This window comes from Ceraceosorus guamensis (genome assembly GCF_003144195.1).
Source record: "Ceraceosorus guamensis strain MCA 4658 unplaced genomic scaffold IE81scaffold_16, whole genome shotgun sequence".
NCBI classification, from domain to species: Eukaryota; Fungi; Basidiomycota; class Exobasidiomycetes; order Ceraceosorales; family Ceraceosoraceae; genus Ceraceosorus; species Ceraceosorus guamensis.
Window position 1 is genome coordinate 72239 of NW_020290011.1, and position 16239 is coordinate 88477.

Genomic DNA, 16239 nt, shown 5'->3' on the forward strand with positions numbered 1-16239 from the left:
TGGCGTCACAGCAGCCAGCCTGCGTGGGAATCGACTCACACTGTTGATTGTCCCGCACGTCGCGAGTCTTGATTCTGATCAAAGATGTTGGTTCGTCTTGGCTTGAGTCACGAGTCGTGAGTGGGGCCCGCACCGCTACCTCATGCCACGTCGACTGACTTCACTCTTGACTCAGACTCACCACTTGAGACGACCCATCAAGCAAAGTCGCAAAGAACTCAAAAGCTGCCCAGGCTGGCATCCAAAGAAACACTCTTGACTCTTGCTCATGACTCTTCAGCCTCTCTTCCACCACATCGTCACAAGGCGCGCGACTCGGACTCTCCACACATCGAATCGACGACCAACAATCACTCCGAGCCCAATCAAGTCCCTTCATACCTGATTCACACCTTCAAGAACAGTCGCGATGGCGCCTCCTGCTGTTCCACCGCCATCTTCGCGCTCCACAGGCACCTCGGCAAATGACATCGACGGTCAGACTTTCGATTACGTCATCGTAGTGCGTACGTGCCCTGCTGTTCAACCGGCTCCTCCGCCTCAGAGCGGAGCATGACTGATTCTTATCTCACTTCGTTGCACCCCGACAGGGTGGCGGCACTGCTGGATTGGCCGCTGCCGTGAGGCTCTCCGAGGATCCATCAGTCAGCGTCACAGTGCTCGAAGCGGGTCTTTGGAGGCCTGAAGATCCAAAGGTGCGTGCAGGCCTCTAACGATATGCCGCAACACTACGACTCGCTGACTCCAGATTTGCACTCTGCCCTCGCACACAGATCGACTACCCCATCATGATGGCTCAAGTTTTCGGCGACAAGAACTATGATTGGTGTATCAAGACCGTGCCGCAGACAAATGCCAACGACAGACAGGTCGACTGGCCAAGAGGCAAAGTGCTGGGTGGTTCTTCGGCTCTGAACTTTATGGTCTTTCAACGTGGACACAAGCGCGAATTGTGAGTGGAGCGCGTCATCTCCTACAGGACGATTGTCTCAGTAGTGCGCGATGTTATGTGCATGTCTTACCACGACAGCGACGATATCGAGAGCATCGGCAACCCTGGATGGGGCTGGGATGCCATGCTTCCCTTTTATAAGAAGACGGTCAACCACGCAGCTCCAGTCCACCTGCCCGACCCACACCTTGCATACTTGGACGACGATGCGGCCAATGGCGGAGGACCCATTAATGTGAGCACCTGACTTGGCGTTCGCCCTTCCATTTGCTGAGGCTGAAGGCGGTACTTCGTCCTCGCTAGACTTCCTTCTCGTGCTGGTATGCCGAGCCTCACAAATTTTGGATTCAAGCCTTGCAGAAACTTGGCTTGCAAGGTGAGTCTTTGCGCACGGATGTTAATGTACATCCCAGTCTCAGACCATCACCTTCAACGCCTTCAACCCAGCCAACAAGAGCTCCCAGGCAGGCGCCAATGCCGGTCTTTGGGCAAGCTCCGGCTCGATAGATGCCAATACCGGCAAGCGAAGCTATGCCGCTAATGTGCGTACAGTCATAAAACTTTTTAGCCCGCTGCTCGAGCAGAGACTGATGTCTTGTCCACCCGACCTCTACATCAGTCCTACTATGCTCCGGTGGCCAGCTCTCGTACGAATCTCAAAGTCCTCTGCGGAGCTCTCGCGACTCGCATTACTCTGTCCGATGATGCGGAGGAGCCAACAGCCGAAGGAGTCGATTTTGTCATGGAAGATGCGCCCACGAAGAGGCTTACTGTGCGTGCGAGCAAGGAGGTTATCCTGAGCGCAGGAACGATCAAGACCCCACAACTTCTCGAGCTGTCTGGCATTGGACGAAAGGAAGTGTTGGAGAAAGCTGGAATCAAACAGCGTGTGGATCTGCCTGGAGTTGGCGAAAACTTGAGCGAGCACATCTACCTTGGCTGCGCCTACGAGGTACAAGATGGCACTGTGACTTGGGACAAGATGCGCGATGCCGAGTTTGCGGCTCAACAGATGCAACTCTAGTGAGCTACAGCGATTTGCGGGAACTCCGTGTCACCGATAGCTGATTCGCCGAGATTTCACGCAAAACCCAGCACCGGCAAAGGACCGGACAAAGGTCTGATCGGATCGTTCGTGAGCGGCTTTGCCTACTTCAACTTGCAAAACTACCTCTCTCCCGAGGATCAGAAGCTCGTGCACCAACAGATCGATGAGACCGACCAGACTGGTTGGAGCAGCGGCATGAAGGAGCTTCACGCTTTGCAGAAGAAGCGATACGACGATCAGACGGTGCCGGCAATGGAGCAAATGTTTGCCCCCGGATTCTTTGCTCATAGCGGACCACCAAAGGAGGACAAGTCCTACTTCACTCTCCTCAGCGCTCTTCAGCACCCTTGGAGTCGTGGAAGCATTCATGTCAAGTCTGATGATCCTTTTGCTCATCCGGACATTGATCCTCGTTACTTTTCTAGCAAGGCGGACCTGACCATCCTCAGCAAAGCTCTGGCTTGGAACGATAAAGTCGTGAGCCAAGACCCTTTGAAGGAGGTGGTCAATGTTAGGCAAGAACCCAACCCCGAGTTGGTAAATGAGAAGCACGAGGATTGGGAGAATGTGAGTAACACGCGGTCGGACTGCGCGCGAAACCCCGACTTCGAGCCGCTGACGCTCTTTTGGACGTTCTTGCAGGCGGTAAAGGGTTCATTCCAGACGACCTATCACCATCTCGGTACCGCGTCCATGATGCCTCGCGAGAAGGTGAGTCTGCGTGCTTACGGTTGGGCGCCGTGAGCATCTCCTAAGCGCTCTTTTCGCATTCGTAATCCTCTAGGGCGGCGTTGTTTCTCCCTCTCTTCAAGTGTACGGTGTCAAGAAGCTTCGTGTAGCAGATGCCAGCATCTTGCCTTGCCAGCTCAGCGCGCACATTCAGGCCACGGTGTACGCCATCGGAGAGAAATTGGCAGACATTCTCAAGAAGGAGCAGTCATCCGACGTGCAGAAGCTCGATATCGCTGGCATTTCCATCTCTGCTTGAGCTGCGCTCCGTCGAGCGGTGCGTGGCGAACCACTGCGTCGACTCGAGAACTCACCTACCCCCATCGAAAGGTCTCGGTCGGCGTTTCGCCAGCGAAGCGAAGCGAATCCTGCAGCTCTTCGTTCCATCACCAATGAAGCTGCTCGGCAGTGCGCACAACTCGTTTCTCGAATCTCGCTCCCCCTCCCCCATCCCATCTCGCAGGTCCAACTTTCAGCAAGCTCCGCCCAAACGCAACATTCACATTCACGTAGAGACGAATTTCTAAATGGCACCACACACCACAGAGTGGCACTAGTGGCAGTACTAGTAGCAGCAGTAGTAAAAGCAAAGCAATTAAATGTAACTCATCATCGCGCCCGTGCCGAAATGCGCGAACGTCTGGGGCAGTTTGTATTATCCACGTGCGGAAGCTTGGCCGACGCAAGTGAAGAGAGAGCCTTGCGTGACCGCACACGGCTGTTTGACGATGCGTCGAGTGTTGGGCAGTTCCATGGGGGTATTCGATAAGAATGTTGCGGCCTTCGATAAAGCATGCAGGTGCGTAGCAATGTGGAGCATCATGCAACGGCGTTGACGACCTGGGGGTATTGTTGGCGGACTGTAGGAAGGGAAAAGCCGAGAGCGCGCAGCAAGGACAAATGGGGGGCAGAGTCAGTCGACTTTGTGACTTTGGACTTGAACAGAGTCTCTGGCAGCGGGACTGACTGGCTTCGAACAGCTCGGGGTCTCGTTGAGCCAGGACATGAGGGTCTTCGGCCAGTCCTACAAAGAGTGTCAGCACTGGCAAATGGAGGGGGAGTGAAGTGGAGGGAGAGGTATCAGCGCCAAAGGATGTACATGCGCGTGGGCTGCAGCTAGCTCCGCAGATGAAGCGCACGGCAAGCTCACCTCCGGAATTGATGCTTGACCCCATACTGAGTGCGATTTGGAAGCCGAGCAGGATGCTGCGAACAGGGACGTTCGAGTGGAGGTGAGCCCAGATCACGGAACGAGACGTGAAGAGGAAACGAGCGCAAAAAGTTGGAAAGAGAACGACTTACGCGTATAGAATGACGACGCTAAAGTAGTTGCTGTCGTTTCGCACGTAGGTGGGGTTGACGACGGTCAAATAGGCATACACTGTGATGCCGCACAGAATAGCAATGACAAAGCTGAGAGGGGAAGTGGTGTTGCAGCAGTCGTTCGAACCTTTCAGCAAGACGATCTCGATCTGCGCTTATCTCGATCTTGACGCACCTTCCGATGCCGAACACCGTATTGACCAACGAGTCCTGGATGAGCGCATCCACGCCCTTCTGCTTGACGAGCCTCCATGTCTCCTTGGCAGCTCCGATGTATCCATTGCCGTACAGAGCAATGTTGACGTAAGCCAGCCTGTTGAAAAACTCGATGAGCCAGTCAATCGTGGCTATCAGGCAGGATGCAATGCAGCCCACCACGACCCCAATCATATCGCCATCTTGAGCTGCTTGTTGAGAGAGGATGTTGATCAGAGCTCGGATGATGTCGAGGATCGCGAGGACGAGACTGCGTGGAGTAGGGGTCAACATTGTCAGATGTCGTCTGTGCGCAGTCATACAGCGTTTGAAAGACTCGCCTTCCAAAGGCGAGACTGCCAAGAGACCATGTAGATGCCCTCTTGAAGCTTGAAAGAGTGGCATGAGGGACTTTCTTGGAATCATTGGAATAATACCACACACCAAACGTTCCAGCAGTGGTGGTGAAAGCAATTGCCTTGATGAGCTCCGAAGTCCAATACCAGTCTGCGAGTCAGAGTGTGGTCAGCGTCAGGCTCAGACGCTTTTGCATGAGCTTGCGCTTCTCTGTGGTGAGCGCGCCAATGAGCTGCATCTTCCCTGGACTCTCCATTGCCTCCTTTCTCGATTGCGCGCCCTATCTGCAATCACCACTCACTGAAGATGGTCAACACGACCAGTCCGGTGGTGGCGCCACTGCCACGACTGCCTCCCGTGCCTCCGCTACCGCTGAATCTGACATATATAGCCACCAGCGTCCAGGCTGTCCACACGCTGAATGCGGCTTGGACCAGTGTACCCAGCAGAGCGGCCACATAAGTGGCCTTGTAGGTATTTGAAGCGCTAAGAACTGCGCGAAGGAGCAGCTTTGCCAGGGGACTACAGGTTGCGAAGGGATGCAGGGTGGTAGAATGAGCACAAAGACAGGCGCCTCAGTGTGGACAGAAACTCACATCTTCTTGCGCATGAACCAATAGGCAATGACCGAAAGCACCGCAAAGATGGTAAAGATGATGGCACCAGTGGTCTGACCCTTGACCCAGAGGAACACGCAGTACGCGACTGTTGCGAGGGTGTTGATGAGCAGAGTAGCTTCCAAGATGAATCGAGTAAAGTATCTGACAGCGAGCAGATAGAGGATGCTGAACAGAAGTGCGACTCCGCAGCTGAGGGTGAGCAAGCTAGCCGTCTCGCCATTGAGCGTGTTGGCCTCCAAGAAGTTGTTCGGTCCACCACTGTCCAGCCGTGCAGTAGCGCCTGCAGAAACGTAGCCTCTCAGGGATATGACGGATACGGCAACGAACCCACCAAAGACGAGGATCCATAGCACAGCAAAGACGGGATCTTTGAATTTGAACTTGGGCTGAGGTGGGGGAGCTGCGACTGCGAATCCTCCCAGTTGACCGCCTTGAGGACCGGTCTTGTAGTCGGCTTGATGATCATTCGCTCCTCCGGGCAAGGCCGATTGAGCTTGGTAGTTGTCTTGGTAGCCGCCTTGAGGTGGGTAACCTTGGGCGTACGGCTGCGAGCCCTGAGGGGGCGGGTAAGACATTTTCGCCAGCGAAGAAAAAAGAAGCACGGTTTTGTGGGAAGAAGAAATGAGGATGATGGTAGCTGGGAGAGGATGAGCAAATTGGCGTTTGGGTGATATGCATGCTCTTTGATGCGACCGAGCCAAAGCAGGCCAAAGAAGAGGACGGCGCAATAGGTTGCTGCTCACTCGGCCTTCTTGGCTGGAGGCTCGGCGAAATGCAGCGTTGACTGACTCACGATGCGCGTTGGGTGAACTTGAAGAGTTGCTGGTGTGTCTAAGCGCGAGATCGGCATGCAGATTGCGCCTCTGCTTTTGCTTTTGGTCATGCGTCTGCTTCTCACTTGACTCCTCGGCTGCATCCGGTCTTCGAAGCGTCGATCGATGCATGCATGTCGATGCAGGGTGAACACGGGCTTCGATCTCGTGTTGTGGTGATTAAGCACGCGTGCACGTTCTGTCGGATGGCCTGCTCGCCTGCTTGCACGCTGTTTGGTGCAGCAGCCTTTGTATCAGCGCCAAGCCTCGTTCGTGCAAGCACGCGCCAAAGTTCCGAATCACGTGATCCACTTTCTGGCTGGTTCGGCGCTCTTCCCCCTGACCCATCACCACATGTGTATATATATATATATAGCCCCCCGAAATCGTTCTGGCAATTCGTGACGTGACCCAATACTCACCAGTCGAGTGGCTGTTGTGCCACCATGTATTTCTGACATCAAAGCCTCAAGCTCGCTCATCGCCCAGTATCACGACGATGAAATCATTCTGTTGCCTTTAAACCTTTCTCCGGTCTCTCGAAAGGGCCCATATATTCGACTGCAAAGGGGTGCAAAAGCTCCGACGCGCCCTTCGACTTCTTGCTTGGAATTCTTCAGACCCATCGACATTCGTCATTGACTTCCTTGTCTCTTGGATTTGACGCGAGAACTTTAGCGTTAGCGCGGTCATCGAGTGCGCGACCACGATCTTTGCGAAGTGAGACCGATCGAAACCACAGCAATCGTGATTCAAGAATTGTGAATCACGTCCTCGAGGCTGAGTCGCGATCGAGGAGCATGAGACAAAAAGGCGGCCATGTGGAGGACTTGCGAGTAGTCAGCAAGATGAGTGTGCAGGCAGACCGCGTTGTGAATCACTCACGACTCAATCAGATTGAAGCGAAAGAGCGACGTGGCAACTCTTGACTCGATCGCGCAGGATGCAATTTGATTTGATTGCCAAGAACGGCACACGCCGAGACTCTCGACTGTGCTCAAGACTTGCTCTCTCACTTCGCTAGGCAAAGTCTTGATTGCTCGTTTGAACAACGGCGACTCGTGACGCACAGACTCGTGACACACAGACTCATGTCGTGACTTAAAAGACGCACGCGACTGATTCACGTATCGGACTCACGACTCGAGATCAGGAATAGCGCGACGATTGTTCAGCCAGCATCACCAACAGCGCGATATATAGCGCTCAGAGGCTTCAAGGACGAATCGCGAAGTGTACGAGACACGTATATATCACTCTCATTCAATTTGAATGATTGTGAGACAGAGCGCATCGAAAATCTCGATCGTACCTCCAGTCTTGAGGTCCATGACTCAAGTCTCCCCGAGCCACTTAGGGTCTGAGTCGAGCTACGGGTCAACGTAGACGTCATTTTGCTTGCTGGTACCCTGACTTGCTATATCGCGATTTGGTCCCACTTTGACTGACCACCCACCCACTCAGCTCGAGAGATCGATTTCTGTGACTATAGCTGACGGTGATGTTGATGTTGGGGGCCTGCTGCATGAGGCTTTGTGACCGCCTAGCTGCATGGTCTACTTCGTTCACGCTTCAGATGCAGTCTTGAGTCCAGCTTGGCTCTGCACGTATATTGTGACAGTGTGAACCGCCATGTCTTGCCGAGACATTTCATTTGCGCTGTTGTGGCTGTGATGGCTGCGCAATAAGCCGCCGCGGTGCATGGGTCAAAGCTGCTTCAAGTTGCCGATGCCTCCTCAACTCAGCCCTGCATGCCCGTCATTCGCGAAGCGCGGATGATGGTGAATAAGCACAAAGCGCGAATGTGAATGGCAGGACAGTCCCGAGTCCGTTGGAATGCCATGCGCGCAACCTCTCGCCTCTCTCACGCGCCGCAATCTGAATCGTGTTGAATGTGCATGCGAAACGCTGTGCAGCGATGCTCGATCTGCAGCAAGGTTTGGGCGCAGTCTGATCATTTGCGCTGTTGCTGATGATGCCGCACGGCTAGATACCCTCTATGTGTACTCCATCAGTCGTGAGTGCCGTTTGCCGATGCAGGCACGTCCGGCAGCTCCACCCCGCGTATCAATTAAGCAGCCACGGGGGCTGCAGACTGTGTGCTGCTGATCAGTCACCTGATCTTGAAAATGTGAGTAGTCAATTATAAATGCATCCAGGTTCGACCATACTGTATGTATGCGATTTCACGCTCAAGTCAGACTCGCCGCCGAAAAGGTTCCATCCACCTTTCACCCTCACCCATCATAACGTTATCAAAGAGAGCACCCAGACTTCGTGATCGCTCAAGGGCACAAGACCAAAGTCGCGCGCACTATCCGCCGCCGCGACTGCTCGAGCTTCTAGCTTTCAGGGTCCGAACGCGTGGAGGCAAGCGAAATCTTCTCATGCACGCTCAGCAGCAGCCACTTATCAAACAGGACCTCGGCTTGGCTTGATAAGGAAGAGGGGGTTCAGAAGCAGAAGTTGTGAGTGTCGCACGTACCGCGCACCGCTCTCTCGCGAGCATCTCATCACGCTTCCACATTCACTCACGACTCGCTGTGTGTATGCTGTGCTCCATCTCGATTCACAAGGCTAATCGAGGCGAAAGAATGCCAAGCAGCAGCTCGCAGCACCCGCAGCGCCACGTCTGCGACCAGCCGGGTTGTACAAAGGTGAGCAGCTTTCTTGACTCCTCAATCAGTACTTGCTGAACTGACCTCTCCTCGAGCAGTCCTACGCACGGCCTGACCATCTGTTGAGGCACCAATTGAACCACGAGGCAGGTGCAAGTACCGTCTTGCGCTGCGATCAATGCGAAAGAACGTGAGCTGCCACGTTTTCCATTCCAAAATGCCGAGCTTGACTTCTCACGCGATTTGCTTCTTGTGTGACTCGCGAACTGCAGCTTCGTTCGTCCTGATCTACTGACACGGCATCTCGAGAGACATGCGCTCCGAGGCAAGAACCTGGGGCGATGGAGCAATCACACGAAAGCTCCAAAAAAAACAAAGACGGACTCGACTGGGTTTGATCACGACGCTCAGTCCGAAGACATGTTTAAGCGACCAAGACGTAATCAAGACGTCGAAGGCCCGATGCGGGAACGATACTACGGCCGGCCTCAGTCGACACTCGAGCCGCTTCACACCCCGGCCCAGCACTCTTCCCAGAGCCCTTTGATGTCAGATCAGCAGGGCATGCATGGCCGCAACGCTCTTTTGTGGACGTCCTCCTCTCCGCCCACCAGGAATGTGGATGCTCCCATTTTCCTCAGCAATGGCGAGCCGGCTTCCATCGAAGCCTGGCGGGCCACCACTGCCGCTGCTGGTAGCATATCACCCACAATGGCGCGAGACGGTCTGCCGCTATCGGAGGACGCATACTCGGCAGCCGGCGCAACCAACTCACATTTTGGCTCACCGTCAGCCACACAGAATGTTCTGCTTGGCATGCACGCAAAAGGTCCCACCGGGCCTGATGCTTTCCCGTTCGCTGCGCCCCCTCCCGACTTGTCTGCACATTTCAATTGGCTGTTGGACGGCAGCGATCCCGCCATGTGCTTGCAAATGCTCTTGACTCCAGAAGATCGACACTTGGATTTTAGCCCTCAAAGCTCCCATCAAGCGTCGCCGTCCGGAGGCAATACGCTTCATTTGAATGTGGGGCAGCAAGCTGCCGGCGCGGCTTCGTCACCACTGTCGCGGGGTCCCATTGCTTCTGCGGAAGACGGCCTTGATGGGGCCAACGGACATCCCTCACTGGAGGAATTGACTTGGTATGCAAGCATCGAAGCGGTGAGCAAATCTCTTGCACTGCCTATGATCTATCTGCTGACACTGCACCTCCACAGGCCGTCCCCGACACGCCTCTCACGCACGTGTCAGAGCACAAGAGGGCGGAGCTTCTTCAATTCCTTGCAAAGTCCTACGAGCTTCCAACCTCGCCACTCTTCTCTTGCGCTTTTCTGCGATACTATGTCCATCTATTCTTCCAAAAGTATCACCCTCAATCGCCAGTCATTCACAAAGCTACTTTCGTCGCGGATCGTGCCGATCCTTTATTACTGGCGCCGTTGATCGTCATCGGAGCTCACTTCGGCGAGAGCAGGTGTCATGAATTTGCCGTTCGTGTGGGTGCCAAGCTCTGGGGTTCTTTTGTGAGTTCATTTGCCGCGCGTCACGCCACACCAAGACGTTTCTTTCTGACCTCAAGACTGCCTCACGCGCAGGTATCGATAGACGACTTTAGACCGGCAAGGGCCACCCTACAGATGCTTCAAGGCATGGTGCTCACGCAAGCATTCTGCAAGGTCAGTCCGTCGCGGCCTGGGATACGTCGGAGCGTCTGTCTGAGCACCATTTCTCTCGCAGATGATGGCTTCTAGACCGCAACACGAGACGAGCCACCTCTTCAGCAGCTTCGTAGTCACGCTGGCGCGTCGCAACGCTTGTTTCTTCGACACATCGCATCATGGTCGCTACGATACTTTCGACATTGAGACGCGGTGGCAAATGTGGTCTAAAGACGAGATGAAGAAGAGGATCAGCTTCATGTGCTTCGTGTTGGATGCGTGAGTAGGCAGATTTTATAGAAGCTTCAGTCAGATTGCTGACGCGGCCAGATGTAGTCGAGGAGCGCTCCTCTTCAGACATATCCCGGCGATGTCTTGTCCACAGATCCACCTTCACCTTCCTTCGCCGCAGGACGAATTTGAAGCCCCAAGTGCTCAAGAATGGATCGCTCTTCGTGAAGCCAGGGGTGCCCAGTCTGAGATGCATTTCATCATGGCGATCAAAGCTGCCATGAACGGCCAGCCCCCTGCTAATGGTGATGTATGGACGCACTACATCCTTCTGCACGGCCTGCTCTCCATCGCGTATGATCTTCGCTGGAAGCAGAATGCGCTGCTAGGCAACGCTAACACCGATTGGAGGCAGCGAGTAGTGAGAGCACTCGACTTATGGAAGGTGTCTTTGGACATTGCTTGCTGCAAAAAAGCAGAGGATCTCTCCACGCAGGTCATATATCGCAAAAGCTGCAGCCTAGCCGTCTGGTCGAAGATCGCTCTGTACTGTGACTGGATCGAGATTCAAATCTACGCGGGACTGCCCTCTGTCCTTGGACGTTTCATCGATCGAGCAACCTTCACCACCGCTCGGAACAACGTGCGTTCTTGGGCCAACTGCTCCGAGGGCAGACAAGCGACTTGGCACTCTGCTCGATTTTTGGCATCTGTACTGCTCGGCGACGGCAGCACGAGCTTCCTCATTTCCGAAAGCGAAGCGGCAAAGAACGCCATGAGAAGCGCAGCGAAAGATTTGCCCCTGTGGAAGCTGAAAGGTGTGCATGCGCAGATGAGCGCGCAAAAGTCAAACGATGCCGCTCCGACGTACGAGCTCGTGCATCATCCTTGGGTCTTGTACCTCTGCTCTCTGGTCCTCTGGGCTTACGGACAGGCTCTGGCACCGCCACAGGAGAATGGACCCGAGCGAGCGTGAGTGCGCGAGGTAGTAGTAGCACCGCTCGGATTACTGCTCACTTCCGCGCGATTGCTCCCTTGCTTGGATGCTTGCAGGGGCTTGCCCGAAAGCACAGCAATGTCGACGCGTGAGAAGGCCCAAGCCTACTTCGCGATCATGGCCACTGATCGCCCTGAAGACTTGGCGGAGGTGCTCTCATCGATCAAGTACGACACAAGCGCTATCCTTCAATTAGTGTACGACGAGATAGCTCGTGAGTCTGTCCTTCGAATAGCGCGCCTTCTTCCACAGTACCTTTGCTCACGCCAGCACTTCCTCTTTTCGAAACATAGCATCTGCTCACCGTTGGGAATTGCTACAAGAAGCTTGCGGCGTCTTGGCGAACTTGTTGAGAAGCTCGAGAGGAGGAAGAAGATTCTCTGCGGAAACCAATCCAGCGCTAGGATTGAGCACCCAGACCGATACTCCTCTGCCGCTCAACCTCAAGTTGGAAGGGGCTTGATGTTGGCAAACAAAGGCATGAGGCGCACTCGGGCTGCGACATTTCTATAATTGCGACGTGTACAACGCTTGCAAGACTTGCTCTTCTTCTCATAGGTCTTCTGCAATGCTCCTCGACGCTGACTCTTCTTCACGATCAAATCTTGTCAAATCTGTAACATACCGAAGTGTGCCTGCCGAGCTGAAACGTCCCGAACTTGGAGAGGTCGATCTGCAACAAGCGTGGTTTGTGAATACCTCACATGGGCATTGGCAATAAATGCATGCAGCGCGGCTTTCGTGCACGGGTTCTTTCTACCTCTATCTCAACTCTATCTCGGCACCTATAGCTACATGATCGCTGGCGCAGACGCCTTTGCGCGGGATGCCGGGTGCTAGATCCTTCGTCCTGAGCATCGCGAGCAGCGCAGTGATGTGCGGGTATGCATCTTGCCTATCCGCCTCCTTCCTCTCTTCCGTGCTCTGTGAGCGTAGAGGATTAGGCAGGAGCCAGATGTAGTCTAGGGTCAGGCTAAAGATGCTGCTGTACAGCGTCCACATTGGCTCGTCGCGACCTGGATGACCGGCGGGCAAGGAAGCGTGTTCATTCCGCTTTCCCTCGTACCACGTCTCGTCGTCGAAGCGTTCGCGACCTCTGCTGACAGACTGCAGCAAGGGGGAATGAGCTGTCAGCTTCGGCGCGCCGAGTGCCTGATCTGCCTGACGTCGAACTCACGGAAAAGTAATTTTCAACCATCGCCTCTGATCCATCGAGCGACTTTAAGCGGTTGAATGCATGCCCATATGCGCTGCGAACTGTGCTCGATCCGGCAGCTTCGTGCCCAGGAGACGCAAACAGGCTAGCGAGCGCTTCGAGGGTAAGCAAGCCATCTTCCTGCCTGGCCGCTCTGCACCCCTTGAGCATAGTCGTAGAAGCGTCCTCCGGACCCGCAATATCCTCTTGCTCATCGTCGTTCTCGCCGCCATCCTCGCTGGCCTCGTCTCCTTCAGCCTCCTCTTGCCCACTTTCGGTATCCATCTCGCCGCTCCCAGTCCGAGCGCCGGCGTGCTCGACGTGCTCGATCCCTTGAGCTATCGCGTGCGCTTCTGCGTCTCGACGTTTTGCTTCATCAATGGAGCTGTGCACCACCGTACTCCTTTGGACTTCCTCTATTGCTTCACGGGAAGGTGGCAGTCCGGACATTAAATGGTATGTGGCGCTATGCGGCTGGTCATTGAAATCTGCCATGCCAAGATGGACGCAGTCACGTCTCTTCAGTGACGTGCTGCTGTTTCATCCAGCTTTCAAAGATGCTCACTCACCACCAGCAATCACAATGTCCCACTTTGCAATCTCTTTGTGTTCTCGTCGAAACGCGTACGCTTCCTGCAGCAATATACCTGCCTGTCTGACACGTTCGTACGCATGTGAAGGATGCCAGAAGAGGTGCGTCGTGGCCACAATCAAGCCAGATGTGGGCTCGCCAGTTACTCTGGCGCCACTTGCATCTGTGGCCAAGCGCAGAGCCACGATCTGTGCGATGTTGCGAGTAGACCGTGAGCCAGAGGTACTCGTGGTTGGTGACGTATCGCTTGAAGCGCCGTGAAAGTATTTACAAGCTTCCACTTGGTCGTAATAGACAATCCTCTTGGCGATCGGAGCGCTTTCGAAGGTCGTCCTTGACTTGGTCTCCGCCGTTGAAGAAGGCTCCGGCTGCCCTTCACCAGCAGAATGGTCGGGTAGTCTAGACCGCCAAGCAATCAGCAGCCCATGTTGCTTCGACTCGTAGCCCTTCTCGTAAGACCAAGAGAAGCCGGCTCGGCTGAACGTCTCCGAGTGATGCTCCATTCTGTCCACCTCCTGAAAGCACGCGACATCCCACGCATGACTGTCTGGATCGAGCTCCGCGTCTAGTATTGGCATCCGTTCTGGCCACTTCAAGCAGTCGCTGCCGGGAAACAGCTTCCTCCGCACAAGTCCTTGAGCGAGAATGTTCCAGGAGAGTATCCGAACAGAGCTCCTCTTGCCAAGCTCGCGCTGAGCGTCCGATACGACTGGCAGCCATTGTCTAGGTGCGAATTTTTGCTTGCCCGACAAGATTGGATCAGCAGCTATCCTGGCTTTCTTCTCTGCCCTAGCTGCTCTGATAGCCTCGATTTCCTGTGGTGAAGGTTTGGCTTTGGGCGCTTTGCGGGAAGGTGCGCTGGATTTGCCTTGCTCTGGTCTCGCAATAGCGGCCTGGCTTGACTGCGGCCCTGTTTTTGCGTGGGCTTGGCCTTGTTGCCTTGCATCGCTGTTGTCTGGGCTGGTGGGCGATCCAGAGCCGAGCGCCGACACTGCTCCAGTAACCGCAGAGGCGATGCTGCCAATCTGCTCCGCGAACGTCATGCTGTCAATGAGATCTCAGCGCGTCAAGGTCTCTGCTCCAGGCAATGACTCGCTTCCGTCTCGGAGCGGAGTCCGATATTAGAGCGGGAGCAAGGGCAACCTGGCTCAGCGGACAAGAGAAATGCAAGAGCACAGCAGGCAATGACAGCCCCAGATGCGCCAATGTCTATGACTGATGTGATGATGGAGAGGTAAGCCAAGGTCAGATGCGCCATCCTTGAGTCACAGTCACGAATGATGCTGACCCCATGACTCAAGACTCAAGACTTTGACTCACAACTGTACGTACGCATGACCCACGCGCACGTGACTTGCCAAGCGTACGAAGCATGCCGCGTTCTTCTGACGACACGCGCGCGATCCATCCATCCATCCACCTTGATGGCGATTCAAGATAATCCAAGGTTCTTGGGTAGCAGAGCTCGATGATGCCACGCGAGCTGCTCATCCGGCTCGTCAAACAGGTCTAGCAGCAGAGTCAAGAGTCTTGCACTCGAACCTCAACATTCACGACTGTGATTCAATTTTTGCGGTGCTCCCTGACGATAGGAGTCGCAAGTGAAAGGACAAAGGAGACTAGCAACAGGGGTCCACATGCTCGTCACACAACTTGACTCACACTTTTGATTTGTGCAGCCGCCTTGCAATGAAGCACGTACGAGTTGCAGACATGCTGCGGAGGCGTCACTCTTGACTCGAACGATACGATATCGCAAACGCAGCGCAAACGGTAGAGTCGAGATTTGGATGCTGCATGGATTTTGGAGTGAAGGTCTCTTGCAGCAGACAGCCGCGCATCGCTGTGGGTCGCGGTCGTACTCTTTTTTGGCTTTGCTTCACGAAAACGAGGTTTCATGATTGCAGCAGCAAGCCAGCTCATGCATGGCGACAAACAATCGTGAATGGCAGATATAGAAAGAGAGGGTCAGACGCGCATTCCGCAGTCATTGAGGGAATACGCCAAGGTCTTGAGGAAGCAAATTAGCTGTGACCAGATGAAGGACTCACGACTGCTGTGACTCACGACGACTCGTACAGCAGCTGCCACCATGTGAACAGGCGCGGCTGAGGCTGCGAGGCTTCGAAGAGCGCCATCAAGTCAATCAAGAGTCTACCACCAAGACTTGTCACCCGCAATGGACGCTTGATTGCAACTCAAACTCTCGATACGCTCATCACAGGATCAAGGAGCAAGAATGCGATACGCCCAGCACCAGCACGCATACTCTCAGCTAGCTCAAAGTGCTACGTCGTACAGCTTCGATCCATGTTTGAGGATGCGAAGACCTTTAGTAGTCTGGCACATATATATATATATATATATATACGGACACAACAAGGTGTGAGTCTGAACTACGAATGCTAGCACCGTGTCTCAGAAGCGGGCGGTTGCTTGTGATTGATTGACTCGCCGCGGTTGCAGCAAAACAGTCAAAGTGCGCGGGGACGACATCAGCATCTTATATATATTCATTCAGAGTTAAAACACACACAAAGTCGGCAGCAGCGCAGAAACAGATGGCGAATGTGAGGTGCGCTACATCGCAAACATAAGCTGTATACGTGCAGGCCCATTGGAATACGTGTCGTTGCGCAACATCAGTCTGTGAGTAGAGTCACGGTTGGGAGAAAATGTTGAATCACCAACTTGAATCAGAATGCAGAATTGCGAGTTGTCGAGTGATTTCAGGGGCGAGACACAGCGTCAATCTGCTCGCGCTCGATCCATTTGTCGATTCATCGCTGACACGTTTGTTGCCGTCCAGAAGCGAACAGTCGTGTGTCGATGCTGAGAGTCACGGTGATGGGTGAAGGATCGAGACTCAGCTAGATTATACAAGCATCGACTGATGATCACAAAGTCTCGTC

General features: G+C 54.3%; 4 protein-coding genes across 4 annotated transcripts; 2 read left to right on the top strand and 2 right to left on the bottom strand.

The window, feature by feature from the left end:
* The first annotated feature begins 51 nt into the window (after positions 1-51).
* On the top strand, positions 52-3353 carry IE81DRAFT_321968 (alcohol oxidase). The gene is made up of 10 exons (XM_025513489.1): positions 52-502; positions 591-695; positions 774-952; positions 1031-1187; positions 1256-1328; positions 1400-1494; positions 1572-1975; positions 2048-2567; positions 2643-2711; positions 2785-3353. Exons 1-10 carry the CDS (start codon positions 410-412, stop codon positions 2986-2988), a joined length of 1899 nt encoding a protein of 632 aa, XP_025370958.1. The 5' UTR covers positions 52-409; the 3' UTR covers positions 2989-3353.
* On the bottom strand, positions 3284-6014 carry IE81DRAFT_321969 (DUF580-domain-containing protein). Its single transcript, XM_025513490.1, has 8 exons — positions 5201-6014; positions 4906-5126; positions 4589-4754; positions 4228-4518; positions 4032-4142; positions 3880-3935; positions 3697-3771; positions 3284-3589 (listed from the first exon to the last, which is right to left on the bottom strand). The coding sequence occupies exons 1-8, from the start codon at positions 5797-5799 to the stop codon at positions 3549-3551; spliced, it is 1560 nt and encodes a 519-aa protein (XP_025370959.1). The 5' UTR covers positions 5800-6014; the 3' UTR covers positions 3284-3548.
* Positions 6015-8451: 2437 nt separating this feature from the next.
* IE81DRAFT_59309 (hypothetical protein) lies at positions 8452-11690 on the top strand. Its single transcript, XM_025517465.1, has 7 exons — positions 8452-8693; positions 8753-8844; positions 8927-9815; positions 9872-10177; positions 10250-10330; positions 10392-10591; positions 10649-11690. The coding sequence occupies exons 1-7, from the start codon at positions 8586-8588 to the stop codon at positions 11517-11519; spliced, it is 2547 nt and encodes an 848-aa protein (XP_025370960.1). The 5' UTR covers positions 8452-8585; the 3' UTR covers positions 11520-11690.
* A 612-nt stretch (positions 11691-12302) lies between these two features.
* Positions 12303-15823, bottom strand: IE81DRAFT_333976 (Endonuclease/exonuclease/phosphatase; the record flags this gene model as incomplete). Its single annotated transcript, XM_025515395.1, has 4 exons — positions 12303-12647; positions 12718-13223; positions 13305-14199; positions 15800-15823. 4 exons carry the CDS (start codon positions 15821-15823, stop codon positions 12303-12305), a joined length of 1770 nt encoding a protein of 589 aa, XP_025370961.1.
* Between the last annotated feature and the right edge of the window lie 416 nt (positions 15824-16239).

Excerpts from the sequence above, each read along its gene's own strand:
- IE81DRAFT_321969 (XM_025513490.1), bottom strand. The coding sequence starts at position 5,799 with ATGTCTTACCCGCCCCCTCAGGGCTCGCAGCCGTACGCCCAAGGTTAC. Across the intron at positions 4,519-4,588 it reads GGCAGTCTCGCCTTTGGAAG|TCTCGTCCTCGCGATCCTCG; the intron begins GCGAGTCTTTCA and ends TACTCCACGCAG. Across the intron at positions 4,143-4,227 it reads ACGGTGTTCGGCATCGGAAG|CTTTGTCATTGCTATTCTGT; the intron begins GTGCGTCAAGAT and ends TTCCCCTCTCAG.
- IE81DRAFT_321968 (XM_025513489.1), top strand. The coding sequence starts at position 410 with ATGGCGCCTCCTGCTGTTCCACCGCCATCTTCGCGCTCCACAGGCACC. Across the intron at positions 503-590 it reads CTTTCGATTACGTCATCGTA|GGTGGCGGCACTGCTGGATT; the intron begins GTGCGTACGTGC and ends GCACCCCGACAG. Across the intron at positions 953-1,030 it reads CGTGGACACAAGCGCGAATT|CGACGATATCGAGAGCATCG; the intron begins GTGAGTGGAGCG and ends TTACCACGACAG.
- IE81DRAFT_59309 (XM_025517465.1), top strand. The coding sequence starts at position 8,586 with ATGCTGTGCTCCATCTCGATTCACAAGGCTAATCGAGGCGAAAGAATG. Across the intron at positions 8,694-8,752 it reads ACCAGCCGGGTTGTACAAAG|TCCTACGCACGGCCTGACCA; the intron begins GTGAGCAGCTTT and ends CTCCTCGAGCAG. Across the intron at positions 8,845-8,926 it reads TGCGATCAATGCGAAAGAAC|CTTCGTTCGTCCTGATCTAC; the intron begins GTGAGCTGCCAC and ends CGCGAACTGCAG.